General features: G+C 41.3%; 1 protein-coding gene across 1 annotated transcript; it reads right to left on the bottom strand.

The window, feature by feature from the left end:
• Positions 1-2,109: 2,109 nt before the first annotated feature.
• npc1l1 (NPC1-like 1) lies at positions 2,110-12,129 on the bottom strand. The gene is made up of 21 exons (XM_076730568.1): positions 12,088-12,129; positions 9,954-10,115; positions 8,853-9,779; positions 8,451-8,744; positions 8,142-8,365; positions 7,931-8,031; positions 7,660-7,832; positions 7,404-7,532; positions 6,770-6,952; positions 6,545-6,659; positions 6,107-6,369; positions 5,906-5,995; positions 5,624-5,814; positions 4,082-4,209; positions 3,851-3,971; positions 3,703-3,758; positions 3,443-3,593; positions 3,098-3,329; positions 2,733-2,846; positions 2,412-2,574; positions 2,110-2,318 (listed from the first exon to the last, which is right to left on the bottom strand). Exons 1-21 carry the CDS (start codon positions 12,127-12,129, stop codon positions 2,110-2,112), a joined length of 4,068 nt encoding a protein of 1,355 aa, XP_076586683.1.
• Between the last annotated feature and the right edge of the window lie 5,158 nt (positions 12,130-17,287).

Below are 17,287 nucleotides of genomic sequence, written 5' to 3'. Positions count from 1 at the left end.
CTGGAGCCCCTCCCGGTTCGTGTCCCACCCCGACCTGTGATCTGTTCTAGCCAGATGTGTGCTTTTGCTTCTCTTGCCTCACCACTTCCTACAACCTGTAGCCTCTTGTCAGCACAGACAGCCAATTACTTTTCTATTTCTTGTATCTCAGACAATCAAACATCACTAGTGTTGCGTTTTCTAAAGCACTATATACGCCATCCTTACACAGTACATGAGGAGAATAGCATGAAATTTAATGCTAGTTGATGCCATCCTTCACCTGCTTAGGACCTTTTAATGTTTTTCTTCAGCCATTGCATTATTAGTAAGCTTCTCAGGAGGTGGGTTGATCTTTGGAAGGACGTTCGGTTGTACGAGTTGATCTGTAGGACGATTCGTTACAGATTTAGCACCAAACTCTGCTCACAGATGTTTCCAAAACCTGCATAAACCCAGCAGCTACCCGACTCTATGCCTTCTTACCTCTGTGCTCCACTTCCACTGCATGTGCAACAAGCATGACAAAGTTGTAACGTCACCTTAACGTGTTTCTTGCTTGTAAAACTTTAAAAAAAAAAAATAGGTTGCCATTACATGCTGCCATCACATTGTAGGAATATAATTACCCCTGAATCTGTTTCCACAATGCAATATCACTGTTTGTCATTGGCTGAGATGGAGGAGGAGGAGGAGGAGGAGGAGGAGGAGGAGGAGGGGGTGTGATGACTAAAGGATCTGTAAAAGTTTTCCAGGGAAACGGGGGATCTCTGTTTCCATTGGCTTGTATTTGCTATAATGCTGCTACACAAATGGACTCATAGAGAGATGATTCATAGATCAGCTGAGTGATGTCAGATCCGATCTATTTATTATATGTCTGTACCATAGAGTGAGCTCAACCAGAGAAGAAAAAAGTTATTTATATTTTTTCCTCAAGACTGTATTATAATTTAAAAGATTTGTTTTCTTTTGTTTCTTTTTTTTTTTTTTGGCCTGAATCGTGGTTTCCCTTGTATAATGTGTACAGTATGTTTTTGGGGGCATTGATGACCTAAAGAAACATACAATCCTATCAAAGGGATGCATTGTTAATAAAACAAAATTTGAAATACCCAAAATGTTTTTGACACCCTTCATTTCTTTCTGTTTATTTGTAACTAATGTCTGAATTCAGCGTCCGGTCTGAAACTGAATTATGGCACAGAAGCGGTGGATACTGGGTCAGGATGTGGAACATTATGCTACAAATTGTGTCCTGGGTTGGAGTTACACGTTTTAACTATATTCGACGACGGCATCAGTTGCACACGTGCACTGCCTTCTTGAGACAGCCTCTAAAAAAAGTTCCTCAGAAATTCGAGAGGATGCAAAAAGTTCTGCCAGGGGAGTCGTTTTCTAAACAGAGATCATTGCGTCAAAGTGTCGCCTGGCCGGCCGAGCGGCTTTGTGCTGGGATGACGGTAACAGGCGGTGCAAATAAAAACTTCCACACACTGATATCTTAACAATTTCTTTAATTATACACAAGCTTTTAGTCGTAGATCTTTCTCATGCTGAAGAATCTAGAGTGCATAAGTTCTCTTTTATACCATAAATAACTTATGAAAACACTTAAACACATTTAATATTTGTTCACTGATTTTACAGCAATGCCACCATAACTGGAACAATAATATGAAATACTGGAGTGTGTGTTCCTTCAAATCACCCTAAAGAGCAGCCTACCAATGCGAAATACTCACACGTACAAAAGAATTACATTTATTAAAAAAACACAAAACAAACTGGCTAATTCAAGAACATTTGTGCACTTCCTGTGCTGTCTAATAATTCCACAATCGAACAGCAGATCTTGCCCGGCTGCAGCGTTTGTGAAGACAGACGTGCTGTTTTCCACTTGCTGAGACAGGAACGTTGCAGTCGTCCACTCTCGCTTTGCTCAGAAATAATGCACAACTGTGTGTCGCTGTCTTCAGTCTCACTGGTCCATTTCTGATCGAGGTACAAAGTTAAGTTAATGATTTCCGTACAGAGCCTAATGCACGACTCTCTGTTTGCTATCTCTGCGTTTGTTTGTTGCGGAGGTATTTACTCATCAGAGCTCAGAAACAGTTTTGTTGTCGGCGTTCAGAAACGGTCAATTTTCTCCTCCATTGTTGAAGGTCTGCTGTCACTTTTGGGGGACTTTGTGTTTAAGTCTGCCTGTTTCGTCTCATTGTTTTCATAGCTCATGTTATCATACGCTTGTTTGATGTTGTTTTTCAGCTCGAGCTCTTGCCTGGCCCTTGCTCTCTCCTGCTGGAGCTGCAGCAGCACTGCTTTATTCACACCAGGACCTGAGGAAAGGAAGGGATGGAACATATTGATTAAATCTTACCTCTTCAAACCTCTTTGCTGCATGCATAAGCAAGCACATATGAAGTACTTACCAAAGTAGCTGAGCAGCACAGGCAGGAATATGAGTCCGTGAGCCAAGCCCAAAAGTGTAATGACCAGGTTTAATCGGAAGAAGAAGATCTGGATGAGTTGCGCTTTGGCAAACGCCAGCACAAGGATGCCTGGCAGGTTGGTCATAGCAACACCAGCAAACACCTGCAGGGTACAAAATACACATATTTAACTGACACAGCTGTTACTGTTTGCACAAAATTCTGCACCCTATGCACAGCCATTCTTCATGGATCCACGGCTATTCATTCATCTTTGTGGGCTGCTTTAAATTTGCTCCAGATTGCCTGATAGCTGCTTACCGCGCTGCCCATGTTGGCCGTAGCCTCCTTAGCTCTGTCTACATGTGTGGGCTTAGTGCTGAGTGCAAACGATCTTGTCATATGGGACACAAACTCCACAGAGATGCCCACCGCCTGCAAACAGCACAGAGACTGTAAGTTAGTAAACTATGAAATGACCGTAGACGTGAATTACCTATTCTTCTTTACAACTGAAAGCAATAATACTGAACGGTTAGACTGGAATTTTACATGTGCATATCAAAAGTGAGAACATATTAGATAAATAAATACACTACAGGGTTTGATGACATCCTCCTAATGACAAGTAAAATGACTCCATCTGTAAAACTGGTGCCATTTTAACGTTGTAGACATGTTCTTACCGTGACCAGATTGATAAGGGCCACTGCGTTGTAATCGATGCTCCAAAGCGTCATGACACCAACAGTATCGATGACGATCATGATTATGGTGATTAGGTTGAGCAGGCCGGAGCGCAGATCCAGACCCAGCAGCAGACAGCACACGATGAAGGTCGGCAGCAGGCACAGGGAGATGTTGAAGAGTCCCTCTGGCACAATAGTTAGGTACTGCTCGTAAAATACGTTGGTCACCCTGGAAGAAGGAGGGACGAGAAACACTGATCAGGTACTGAATAATAATATTAATAAAACAATAATTGCAGAGGAGGGCAGATGAGTTGAAGGAGAAGGAAATAAAATACATACGTGTAAGGAAACACTTCAAAGTCAGGTGAGGTGCCTGGTACTTCCCTCATGCTCATGGTGATGTTGTAGGCCAGCTCTCTGGTCTTCAACAGTGCTGCAGTGAACTCTTGAGAGTTGGTTAAACTCGTGTGGTAAGCCATGAACCGAGAGGCTGGAAAGACCAAAAAAAAAAAGAAAAGAAAAAGATTCACTTAGTGTGCTGTTTCTGTTAAAAGAATAGAGAGTCTTTGACAGATTCAAGACGATTTGAGGTGATTTACCGATAATTTCTCCGTTCTCGTCCATCGCAACAGCTGTGTCATACGCTCCAAGGCCACTGTTAAGAGAGACAATAAGCCGTGAGAAAGTTGTCTTCATGTTGGGATGTTTTTGTTTGTGTGTATGCACATGTGGAGCTACAATACACACCCTTTGGGGCACGCTATGTCAGGCCTGTTACCCAGGAAGAAAGGGAGGAATTGGTTGAATTGTTTTACATTGGGTCTGAACACGGTGAGTGAAGGTATTAGACACTTTTTACACACATCAGCTGTTGAGACAAGGGAGCAGAGTAGGTGTTAATAATACAATTCATTGTGCAAGGAAATTCACAGTAAACAATGTGTGTTAATGTGGTGCTTTCTTAGAAGGGATGCTCACTGTCTCTGTCAGGACAGAACTTTCCCGCATCTGGACCGGGTTTGTACACATAACAGCAATCGCCTTGAGGGTTCAGCCAGTCGATGTAATCATCCACCCAGGAGTTAGAAGGAATAGCCAAGTAGGATCTGCAGATCATCAATCGGTTAATGGAAGGCAGGGACGCAAATGGAAGGAAATTGTAGTTTTTAGCAAAGGTTCCTCAAACAGCAGTAAAGAGTGCATTTGTGGGCCGTTATTTCAGCTGTGGATGAACACACATGTGGTGCTCTGCAGAGTATTTAAAGCAGCAGGATGGTGTATGTGGGACTCAAAATAAACTAAAATGCCATGAAGATAAATATCACCTAGTGCAGCAGTGTGACTAACAGTTTTTGCATAACAGTGGAGCTCTACGGCACAGAGGAATCAGCCATATCCTTCTTTGTCCACGCAGACAATACTTGCTATCGGTGGTTTGGAATCAGCCTTTTCCTTTGAAGAAATGGTTCCACCTTTTGGGAAATACACTTGCTTGCTCAGAGTTAAATGAGAAACTCTCATGCCTGTGCAATAAATATGAAACTAAAGCGAGCAGCCGGTTTGCTTAGTTTAGCACTGAATTTAATTGGACCCTCTTTAGCAAGCATTTGGAGGCTAAACCCATCTGGTAAACTGAATACCTTTCTTACCAAGAAGCACTGTTTTTCCTGCCGCACATATTTCACTTTTGATATTGTAATTGTGTAAAGCTTTGCTGTTTTTCCAGCAACTGATAATGCTAACGATAAGATAGCTCCATAATCCTTCTTATCTCCAGGAAACAGAAGTGTGTTGTTAATTTTAATCCCTCTGTGTCACACTAGGTAATATAATTCAAACTGGTTGAAATTAGGCATCGCTGGTTGGAGGAAAAGATGTATAGTACACTCAGGGGTTGAAATTAGCATCCACCACCTGCCAGATATGAGGCAAATATTATTTAAAAAGCATATTTAAGAATAGTAAGGGGCACAAAATCTCAGTGTTTGCTATTCTAAAACCTTCCACATTTCAGAAGCAGTGAACAAAAAAGCTTGAGTGGTCGATGGAAATGTTCAGTGACAGGAAAAAACGCAATTTCACATCCTGACTACACTGCAGGATATTTTACTAAACAAGCAAAAATACATCAGCCTGGTCGTAAACATAACACTCTGGTTTGGACAGAGCAGAGCAGTGACAGTAATTAGAGTGGATGTTTCGGGTGTTTGCTCTCTCTGCCTGGCACAATCAGTTAGAGGCACCCTTTATCTGCTGAGTGTCGTTCATAACGTAACTGAGTTTATCATTAACTGGTGTGATTGGCTGATGGCTTGTATGTAAGAGGTTGTTACTATGATATCAGCAGGTTCAAGGATCTGTCAGTGAAAAATAATGATTTGAAGGACAAAGGCAGAAAACCGCTCTTCACTGTACTGAAGAGAGGAACTAGTTTAACTGAGCAACCACATGTTGTTGGGACAAAGTGGAAAGTGCAGAACTGTATTTTCTCCAGTCCTGGTTGTGAAGATGAACACTTACAGTTCAGGGAACTCGGTGGCGTATCGGATCTTCTGGGTTAGCGAATTGCTATTACAGTCCACGCTGGAGCAGACTGCGTTCATTCCCGCCACAGTGCTGAAGTTGTAGCCCCTTCTTGTGACAAAATAAACGGGGACTCCAACTTCAAAGTATTTGTACAGGTACTTGAAATAATCCAGCATATAGGAGTCCTACACCAAAAACAGAATAATCTTTGTAAGGCTACATTGAAAGAGGAGTGCACAGGTGTTCATTTCTATTTATGTTGCAGTGCTGACTGACCTGAGGCAAAGCCAGTTCCTGATCCAGACCCACAGTCACATGAAACATGAGGAATAAGGATCCACAGAACATGAAGATGAAAACCAACATCTGAAGAGAACACAGGACAGAATGTATTCAGCAGTTAAAACACGTGATGTGCATGATGAGCAAATCAATCTTTCCATGCGAGCAGGTGCTTATGTTAAGTTGTAGCTTTACCACTATGACCCGGGTGTAACGGTGCAGTAGGACAGGGGCGTAGTATTTCCTCATGAGGGGCCGCAGGAAGCCCTTGTTTTTCTTGGATCGCTGGGTTGAAACTGTAACACAGCAGAGAAGTTCACAGCGGTTGTTGTCCTGGCGCCGGGCATCCAGGGACAGCAACGCCACAAAGGCTGTCATCTGGAGGACGAAGTCCAACAACACGGCCAGGGCAGCGTACAGAGCAAAGGACTTCACTGCTGGCATGGTGGACAGGGCCCCTTGGGTAGCAGAACAGACACAAGCAGAGGTTAAGGCATTGTGTACAAGCTAAATGGTCCATTCTTACTCATTGTATGTGCACAGAATTGCACTCTTTAACCATGCCAGTGTTGCCTGTTGCACTTTGTTCATGCAGTTTTTCTCAAAGATGAAAAAGTCTGCAGAGGTTCCTACCTAGGAAAAAGCAGATAGACTCAGAGAGACTGCACAGGAGCATGCTAGGAGCCACGTTTCCGAGAACACGACCAATCTGCTCCTCTCTCTTCTCTCCGGACTCCCGCACATCCCTCTGCAGGGGAGGAAGGCAACGTGGGTAACGTCACTAAAAATGATATCCTGTACATATCTCATTAGAACGGCAGCACTGTACATTGATGGTGCGCACACACACATACACACCTGGTACTCCAGAACAAAGATGAAGATGTTGTCAGCTCCAACAGCGAGTACCAGGAAAGGCACCACCTGCAGAATGACCAGCGAGGAGGGGATGCCGATCCAGGAGTAGAAGCCCATGGAGGCCAGGACAGAACAGCCGACCACCAGGATCCCACCCAGACCCACCAGAAACTTGGAGTCCACCTACAGCACACACAGATAAGAGTCAGGATACACATTCAACTCAGTGAACCTTTTCTGTGTCCAGTATCTTCTGCGGTATATCAGGTCTTCTGAATTGTGTATCTTCATGGCCACTAAACGTACGTTCTTCACCGTAGAGATAAGCGCTATACAGCTGACACAGTCACACTACTGCAGTTTCTCCTTATCACATGTTTGATAAGTACTGTTTCTGGAATTTTACTTTCTTGGTGGAGTCTTATTGCACCCCACGCACATGTTATATACCTCTGTTTTTATAGTAAAACAACAAGTTATGTAGCAACAGCTTGACAAGACTATGAGTGTACAGTCCTGCAAGTAGCTCTGCAAATAAAAATAGTCTGCGCCAAAGTAGTGGACTGATCAGCTACGAGTGGCCAAGAAGCTGAGTAATTATAATAAAGGTAGACATTAACGTTTGAAGTCTCACCAGAAGGCGTTTACATGAAGAGTACTCCCCCAGCGCCACAGCAATGTAAACAAAGATCACAGCATAGCTGATCATGAAGATGGGGATATCCTCCGCTGTTGTGCGATTAATCTCATCTTCCAGAGACCTCTGTAGACAGACGGTCACACCAGAGAGAGGGAAGTTGTTAGGAGCTCAACAGTTAGAAAAAGAGGAGACAACTCAACATGTGTCTTGAAAAAGCTGTGACAGCAGGTCAGCAACAGTTTGATTGTACCTCTGCCATGTATGCAAAGGTGAAGTTGGTGGTGGAGTTTTCCTGGTACTCCTGGACAATTTTAAGAAACTCTGTCTCCCACTGCATAGCCACTCTGAACTTGACGTCATCACGAGGGTAGTTGTTGAGGGAGAAGGTCAGGATGAGAGCCTCAGCATTGATGTAGTCGTCATCTGGGAAAAGCAACACAGGTAATGTTCACTAGAGTTGCTTTTTTGGGTTTATTGTACAGATATTTCATGTGTAAAAGATGGTGCTGAACGTTACTCACTCTCATAGCCTCCTACAGCCAGAAAGGGGAAGACTGGAGCTCCATAATCAGCCATGCAGCTCATACCTAAATCAGTGACGTCCTTGAAGGACAGGGGAGAGCTTGAGAAGAGATGGAAGAAGAGAAGGAAAGGTCATGTTAAAGTTCCTGAGCAGATGAATCCCATTTTTCCTCCCAGTTTGATTTGACATTCCATTTTAAGAATCCTTACTTGACACAGTAGATTAAGTGGTCTTTCCAGTTCACCTCCTTGGTCACTCCGTGCTCTGTCATGTTCACCTTGTGGTTAATGTTTTCCAGACTGTTTTGGAAGTACTGTGGCAAGCTGTTGACTGCACAGTCTATCAAGGAGGGGTTGGATGGGTTCAGCGGTGCATAACACACATCCTTCAGACTTGCTGTGCGGTTCAGATCGTCTGACCAGAACTCAATGTTCTAAAAATGGCACAGAAGAAGCATCAGTGTGTCAAAATCATAAGGTGAGCTTTGGCAATGTCAGCTTTAATTCTGGGCTCCTTACCTGTATCCGTGTCTGGAGCTCCAGCAGCTGAATGATTAGATCCTTGGATACGATCCCACTAAAGTTATGTTGTCCAAATACCAAAGAATCATAAAGGTGGCCCTTTCTGCCTGGTGCTGTCAAGATCAGCTGGTTCGTCCTGAAGAAGGGACCAAAGTGTTTGTCGTGGAAGTCTTTCTCTTGGCGGGCGCGGCTGCTGGGAGCAGACCACAGCTCAACTGGGTCAGTGGTGAGCTCAATGGACTTGAGACCAGCGGACAAAATAGCCACGACCACAGCCGACAACAGGAGCACCTTGAATGAAGATAGAGTATTAACAGCTGAGGCATATCTCCCTCATCAGGCTGACAAACTTTTATTAATCTATTTATAAAATGTTAAAAATACTTTGGTGAAACTAACCGTAAGGGGATAAGTTGCCATGAGGGTCCCCCAGTGACGAAACTGTAAGCTTAGGAAAGCTTGAGCAGCCTGGCTGTTCCTGTCAATGCACGTCACCTCTGATGGATCAATCTCCCGATGAGTCACATCATTACTGTTCTGGTCTTTGCCTTTCCCCTTTGTCTTTCCTTTCTCCTCATCCTTTCTCTTGCGAGACCTCGCCAAGCAAGTGACGGAGAGGTACAAAAGGAAGGCAAGTACCAGGAGACATAATAGAATAATAGAAATCACGAGGAAGCCATCTGCTCCCAGCAGTCTGAAGGGCTCAGGAGGTGGAGGAGGAAATATTTCTGAGCATGCCTCTTCACAGTCCTGGCAGGTGCAGGCGCTAGCTCCACTTGTTGTGGTCTCATTACACTTCAGAGTATGTCCGTTGTAGGGGATCACACCCTCGGGCAGGTCAAAGGGTTCTTCCAGATTTATCAGGTTGAAGTCAATGTCCAGTGGAGCCAAGCCGTTGCCGCTGTCTCCTTGGAAGTCTAACCAGCGCTGGGGGGTGCACAGCTGAGCGCCGTACCGACCACACATGGTGCTGATGGCGTAGCCCCCTGTGGTTGGAATCCTAACATTTTTACAAGACTGGAAGGAGCCTTGTGCAAAGGTGGCAGAGAGGAATGACTTATAAGCTATGACAGCAGGGCGAGTCTCATTTTTCTCGCTAGTGAAGTTCTGGGTATTGACATCCATGACCTCTGTGACATTTAGTATCTGGCTCTGGTTGGGGCTGCAGGTGTTGATGCAGTGCAGGTGGGCAAAGTTATCAGCACATGCAGGGCAGCGGAACAGCAGAATCCTGGACGAGGTCAGACTTGCTTCCAGAGTTGACAGCTGTTTCTCAGAGCAGCAAGCGTACGTGTTGCCCTCTCCCTGGTCCAACATGGGACACACCTGCAGAAAAAACAGATGCTACTTTAAAGACTGGCAGACTCAAACAGGACCGCACACTATGTGAAAAGAATTAATTGTTAAAAATAGACAAAGAAGCCTTAAGAATAGACCAACTCTACCACATTCAGTCCTATTCTTTGCTTCACTAATACACTTTAAACAGGATCTACACACCTTTTTGAGTTTTTGGTAGTGGGCTCCTGTGAGGGGACGGGCAGCGCTGTAGTTTAAACAGGGGACGATGGCTTTACCAAAGATGGTAGAAACCGTCGGGTTAAGACCACACTCCTCATAGAAAGCGCAGTGGCCCGGCTCATGTTGGGCCTCTGACAGCACCTGCATGGAAGATGGAGTTGTCAAAAATAATCACAGCGGGGAATTCACATTACATTACAGGTAAGTGAAGAAGAAGGCACAAAAGAGGAAGAAACACACAGACTCACAACTCGAAAATATTTCAACTGTCTCTTTACATGTTATATAAGCATTAAGTTTTCTAAACAAATTGAGGGATTAAACCAGAATAACTGCTCCAACTAGCAACAAGGTTTGATGAGGTTCGCCATCAGTACGTGTTTTTAAAGACATTATGTAACAGCTTTAACCCATAAATGTCATGACGGTGCCAAAAGGACTTAAGTGCTGTGCTGCATCCTGCCGTGTCAGCTGCTTAATGCCACCTTCACAAGATACAGGACTAATAAACGGAAAATGTTTGAATATGTTTCAGTATGTTCCAATATGTCGTGTATGTTCAATTGAAAATCAGTTACAAATTGATACATCATTTTCATATTGAACTCTTTCATAATTATCTTCCCATATAGTTGCATTTTTAGTAAGACTTTGTAAAATAGTAAATAGTGTTGCCAAATTGGGGTTGCATTATGCAGATTAAAACAGGCTTGGGCAGGTGGACAGGTGGATTTGGTCTGGTTAATCATGAGTTGGGCTGGTTTTTAAATAAATTAAAACTTAACAGAGTGTTTTGACAAAATCTGTATTTTCACTGTGAAACCATCACAGCGTTTTTATTTGTTTGCCTTTTTGACAGCACAGCATCATGTGTACTTCTCTCTTTCTTACTACAGTTTGCCAAATTAGACAAGATTATTTTGTTTTTCTTTTTATCTCGTTTACTAGTTGCATTGTACGGTGGAGCTTCCTATTTGCCTTCTAACGCAGTTGTGAATGCTTCAATTGTTGCTTTATCTTAATGGCATGTTAAAACTTTTGATCAACTGCAATATAGTTGCTATTGGTTATAAATTCATTTGTATTGGTTATTATATTATTCATTTGTTTGTGCAATTGTTGGGCTGGAAAATATCAAAAAAAGGGTGGCAACACTGTTTGTAAAATGTATAATTCACTATTAGACCCTCCACAACCACCTGCAGCCCTGTGTTTTTAGTACTTCAGTCTTCATAATGTTTTCATTCATTTATTTATTTATTCATTTATATGACTTTCTTTTACTTCTTAAACTTGAGTGTGTTAGCCAAACCCAACTTAGACTCTTGGAACACACGCAAACTTTAATTAATTCTAATTTTCAAGTTACTGCATGGGAGCGTATTCAGGGCTGATTTACTTCATCTCTTATTTTCACTCTTCAGACAACAACCAAAACAGAGAATAAAGTCACCCTGCAAATGTAAATTTCAACATCAAATGAATAAACAGGTAACATGAAACTCAATACACATTGTAACATGTATGTGTACCTTAAAATGAAAAAGCACATCACTATGTGTGTCATCACACTGTGTGTCTTTTTTCTTCTCACTTTGTTTGATTTGTTTCGGCATTTAACATCTTCCGTACAGTCGGACTTACAACCGCAGAACATGTTTTATCTGAGGAGACTTTAATTGAAGTGGATCACTGGATCTTTGCTACCTGCACAAACACTTCTCTAACTTCACGACAAAGCACTCCAGTTTGATTTTTGCTTTGACATTTATGATGTTTTTTTCAAAAACAAATTCGACTGTAGTCGTTTTGTAATTACCAACATCTGGATCAGTTACAGTTAATTGACACATTTTACTTATACCTTTCTACTTATGCCTTATGTATCTGAGTGATTTTCATTCATTTTGTATTTAAATTATAGCAGCAGTTACATGTCTTCTTCTACTTTTTTTTTTTTTTTTTTTTCTGTCTTAATATTGTTGGACAGACCTAGAAAGTTTTCACTACTGGAGCATGAGAATAAAACAATGTGAAATTATTTGGTTCAGCATACTGAAGTACAGTTTTTAACCATCAGGTTCCCTAAGGAAGGAAAATTAGACCAACTTACCACACAAGCCAGAAAAACGATCAGGGCAGCAACACGGACCATGATTGCAGACAGTTTGTCAGCGACAGGAGAGACAGGATCCTCAGGTGAAGCGAAATGGAGCGTCTATTAATCACTGCTGCCCTGTTGGAAGATACATCAGATAAAGTAAGGCAGCGACAGGTGCTCTGTGTGTCTACGTCCTCCTCTCCTGCTGTCTGTCTGTCTAACAGTGCTGGGATGGAGAAGGAGAAACATCATGACTTTTCCTGGGTCACCCCTCCTGTGATGTCACACCTGTCTTATCTGGCCTGATGCGACGGCCGGCCAATCGCAGCTACGCATGATCAATTCCTGTCTGATAATTAACATGGGAGAGAGTTTGATAGGGATTGCAAGGGGGATCCAGAGCGGCAGGGAGAAACTGCAGGAGAATCCGAAATACCAACCACACCTAGTTCTTCACCTGAGTCATATATTGTTCTGACCTCAGACGCTGGTGCTTCTATGGAAGACAGATGAACGTATAGACACTGGTTGGTCCGAAACACATCAGTCTGTATCGGGTGGGATGTATCGTATGGGATTTTTAGTGTCATTATCAATGCTGTGTATGCCACAAACATACTTTGAGGACCTGAACATGACCTTCAGACCATCGTCTACGTGACGCAGCTGCATGCAGGCGATCTGAGCTTCACGGTGTTTAACAGAATGTCTTTTCAGTCAGATTTCTATCAGTCTTACATCAAACCCAGAGACAGCCTGAGGACAGTAGCAGGTCGCCATGCCAAGATGACATGACACAACACTTCCTTGATCACATCCTACACTCTCAGATTGAGTGTGTAATGCTGTCGTTATCGCATGTCAAGGTCATAGCTGAGATAAGACCTTCTACCAACACTATCAGGGCGAAGGTGCATAAGCATTTACATTTATGACAAACAGAGATGGAGAAAAGACAAGACCAAATGGGCAGATGGTGATAGTATCTATTTTTTCTGATAAGTCACGACAACACTGAAGATTTTGCCAGCCCGTCATAAACTGCTCCACCCTGCAGAGGATTCAAATCACAAGGTAAAATCGTGTGATTTATCAGCATTAGTATCTGTTTAGGTTACACAAAGATGAAGATGTTCTCGACATTATGCAAGGGGCTCTGCTCATTCATACATTTTAAAACAAACATTTAGACAGAAAAGTGAATAAATGTCTGTATTTCTACAAGAAATCACCTGAAAAACCCCAAAATCAAAGTTGCAGGTTGGATTTTAGTGTGTGCTGCTACATTTTCTGGCTACAAAGCTTCCATCTACTCTACAATTATGGATTTAAATGTATAAAAACACGTGTGTAAAACAACAGTCACAGTATGATTACATTAACTAAATCAACTGAAATTATCAAGGCATTTAATATTTGAGTCTAAACCACATGAAGCAGTATTTATATTTGTGAATACTGCCTTTATGTTTACCTTGATAGTGTCAGGTTTCTGTTGAGGCTGTCAGAGAAATATTGATTTAATGTGAGGCTCATTTTTCTTGATGTATCTGATTGTATTGAATTACAGAAGTGTGTGTTGTTCCCATCGTCCCTTTGAAATCAAATCTACTTCAGAGTGGGCTGAATATTAAATAAATAAATAAATATCATTTGATAACTTGAACTTGTGCTGCTGATTCATTTTACCACTCAAAGAGGAAGGAGCCATGTTTCACAGTAAATACTTTTACATTTCTGTCCCAGTATGTGTGTACCCACTGCTCATAATACTTCTTTACTTGTTGGCAAATAATGTATTTTACTTTTATTGCAATCCATATCTGTAATAACTGAACTGCACTGATAACATGTGCTCAGTTAAATGTTATGTGCACTGATACTGTTCAGCATTTTCCTTTGTCAGATTGCAGAGAGGATGAACACAAATATGTTTTCTTTACACAATAACATCCAGATGTAAGAGATTCAAACAAAGGACTCATTATTATATAAAATCTGCAAATTTAATCAAAAAGGTCCTGAGAAGTAAAGCTGCAACTGACACTGTTCAGCATTTTCCTTTGTCAAATTACATAAAGGATGAACATAAATATGTTTTCTTTTAGTGGTAAAATGCAAATGTAAGCAAACATAGGACCCATTATTATATAAAATATGCTAATTTATTCAAAAAGTCCTGAGAAGTAAAGCTGCTGACTGAGTGTCAAACACTGAAAATACTGCATTCTCTGATTGATCCATTCTGACATGTGTAGTATTCATATCATCATGCAGGCTTTCAAATATTCTGCAATTCTGCATACATGTATTAATATTGTTAGAATATGAGAAATAACTGGTGACAAACAAAAGCTAAATCACTGCACTTTTCTGGGATGCAAGCTCAAAAATGTCACGATCAATATAAGAAGAGCTGAAACAGAGAGATGATGGGGACACACTGGGCCTGAATTAGATGAGTCTTTGCAGGTTTTAGCATGTACGACTTTATTTTTATTATTGCTGCGTTTAAGGCAGAGTATGTCACAAATATGCAACCTGCAGAACACTGCAGCGAGCCTGAACGTGACCTTTGGACCATCATCTAAGTGGCACAGCAGTATGCAGGTTATCTGAGCTTTGAGGAGCAAGTTTGTCTTTTTTCCATTAAAGTCTTAAATCAAAGGCAGAGACAGCATGAGGACAGCAGCAGGTCGCCATGCCAAGATGACATGACACCACGCTTCCCGAATTATCTCCCAATCTGACATCAACTTTGTAATTAATGTTGTTATCGCATGTCAAGGTCACAGCTGAGATAAAACTTTCAAGCAACACTATCAGGGTGAAGGTGCATAAGCATTTCAATTTGTGATAAACACAGATGGAAAAACGACAAGGAGAAATGGGGCAGATACCACGATGTTCTTTGTTCTGTCATCTGCTGATAAGTCAGGACATCACTTCAAATTTTGTAACTTGGCCAGCCCGTCATAAACTGCTCCACGCTGCGGTGGATTCAGATCACAAGGTAAAATCATGTGATTTATCAGCATTAGTATCTGTTTACCTGCTCTTCATCAGTTTGGAGCACAGGTGAGCGCCGTAACAGCACTGAAACATCAAGTTAGGTTCACCTGAAAAGTGTCTCATTTTTTCTCCTCACGGTGTTTTTCCTCGCTCTCGTGTGAATGACAGAATTTCTGTTCTCATTTATCTTTTAACTATTTTATTCCCGCTTTGTTTTATGGCACTGATAAAGTATGTGTGGCAGAAGACTCTGTACCTCTCAAGGTTTCACAAAGATGAAGATGATCTCCACATTATGCAGGGGACTCTGCCCATTCAGACATTTTTAACAAACATTAAGACAGAAAAGTGAATAAACGTCTGTATTTCTACGAGAAATCACCTGAAAAACCCCAAAATCAAAGGAGCAGGAAGGATTTTAATGTGTGCTGCTACATTTTCTGGCTACAAAGCCTCCATCTACTCTACAATTATGGTTTTAAATGTGAAAACAAAACAAAACAAAACAAAACAAAAAAAACACATTTTATGAAGCAGTATTAAATATTCACAAATGGACAACAGCTTCACATATCCCATGTGTTATTCATGCAAAGGTTTGGCTCCTGTTCCTGCACCTCGGACATGATTTTTCCACAACAGGTACCTTCAAAGCAACAGTCACAGTATAGTTATATTAATAAAATAAGGAATTAAATGCATCGTACTTTTAAGCAGTTCCAGCACATAATATAAACATTTTGTTGATAAAACACCTTTTTCAAACTGAGCACCATCATAGCAAAGAGCTGAGAGTCACTCAGCAGATTACATATATTTAATATTTCAGTCTAAACAACATTAGACAGTATTTCTATTTGTGAATACTGCCTTTATGTTTACCTTGATAGTGTCAGGTTTCTGTTGAGGCTGTCAGAGAAATATTGATTTAATGTGAGGCTCATTTTTCTTGATGTATCTGATCGCATTGAATTACAGAAGTGTGTGTTGTTCCCATCGTCCCTTTGAAATCAAATCTACTTCAGAGTTGAATATTAAACAAATAAATAAATATCATTTGATAACTTGAACGTGTGTTGCTGAATTATTTCAACATGTGCTCTTATTTTTAATAGATGTGTCATGCACCAACTGCACCACAACAGATTCCTCGTATGTGTAAAATCATACTTGGCAATAAAGCTTTTTCTGATTCTGATTCTGATTCATAAACTGTTTGCACCACTCCAGTGTTTCATTGAGTTTGAGAGCAGGAGCAAAGGTGGTTAATGCTGTGAGCTTTAATGAATGAATAACGGACGACAGACGTGAACCTTTCAGCACTTTCAGCACAACTAGTTCTGTTTTTGGAAGATGTACTTTTACTGCATGATATTCATCTGAAAGATTAAATCTAAGTTTTAAATGAAAAGATTGTGACGGGTTCATAAAACATGACCAGCAGCATCAACACTGAAAAACATGTTACAGGTTTTCATATATGTGTGTGTGTGTGTGTGTGTGTGTGTGTGTGTATTTACAGTGTAAGGGGAAAGGGACCATCCTCAATGAGCACTTTAGCATTTCATTCACAGCATGTTAGTGCACATAAGACTTTATTTGTTAATGAAATGTATTTTATTTTTATTGCAGTCCGTATCTGTAATAATTGTCCACAGTGATAACGCGCACTGCTGCTCAGCATTTTCCTTTGTCAAATTACATAAAGGATGAACATGAATATGTTTTCTTTCAGTGGTAAAATGAAAATGTAAGAAAACATAGGACGAATTATTATATAAAATATGCTAATTTATTTAAAAAGTCCCGAGAATTAAAGCTGCTGACTGAGTGTCAAACACTGATGATGCTTCATGGTCTGATTTATCCAATCTGACATCGATCATGTTCATATGATCATGCAGGCTTTCAACTATTATGCAATTCTGCATACAAGTTTTAATACACAGCATGTTAAAATATAAGGAATAATTATGATTTTGCAGGGTGCAGGCCCAAAAGTCTGTTTCATGATCGATATAAAGAGAAAAGTCTTACAGAGAGCTGCAGAAAATCTCCTGCCATCTGTCTTCCAAGGTACAGAGTGATTAAAAAGCATCTGATGGCTTTTCTCTGAGACCTTGCTGATCCCACCTGCAGATAAACACACTCGCTCCCCTCTTTATGATCCAGCCTTATCACACATTATTTATGGAGCGCT

This window comes from Chaetodon auriga, chromosome 5 (genome assembly GCF_051107435.1).
Source record: "Chaetodon auriga isolate fChaAug3 chromosome 5, fChaAug3.hap1, whole genome shotgun sequence".
NCBI lineage: Eukaryota > Metazoa > Chordata > Actinopteri > Chaetodontiformes > Chaetodontidae > Chaetodon > Chaetodon auriga.
Note: the sequence above shows the minus strand (reverse complement) of the source record. Positions and strands in the feature narration are given on the sequence as shown.

Bases quoted from the DNA above. Each gene is read 5' to 3' on its own strand.
- npc1l1 (XM_076730568.1), bottom strand. From the start codon at position 12,129: ATGGTCCGTGTTGCTGCCCTGATCGTTTTTCTGGCTTGTGTG. The intron at 8,745-8,852 runs GTTAGTTTCACC...TCTTCATTCAAG, and splicing joins TGGCAACTTATCCCCTTACG to GTGCTCCTGTTGTCGGCTGT. The intron at 7,833-7,930 runs GTGAGTAACGTT...TGCTTTTCCCAG, and splicing joins GGCTGTAGGAGGCTATGAGA to ATGACGACTACATCAATGCT.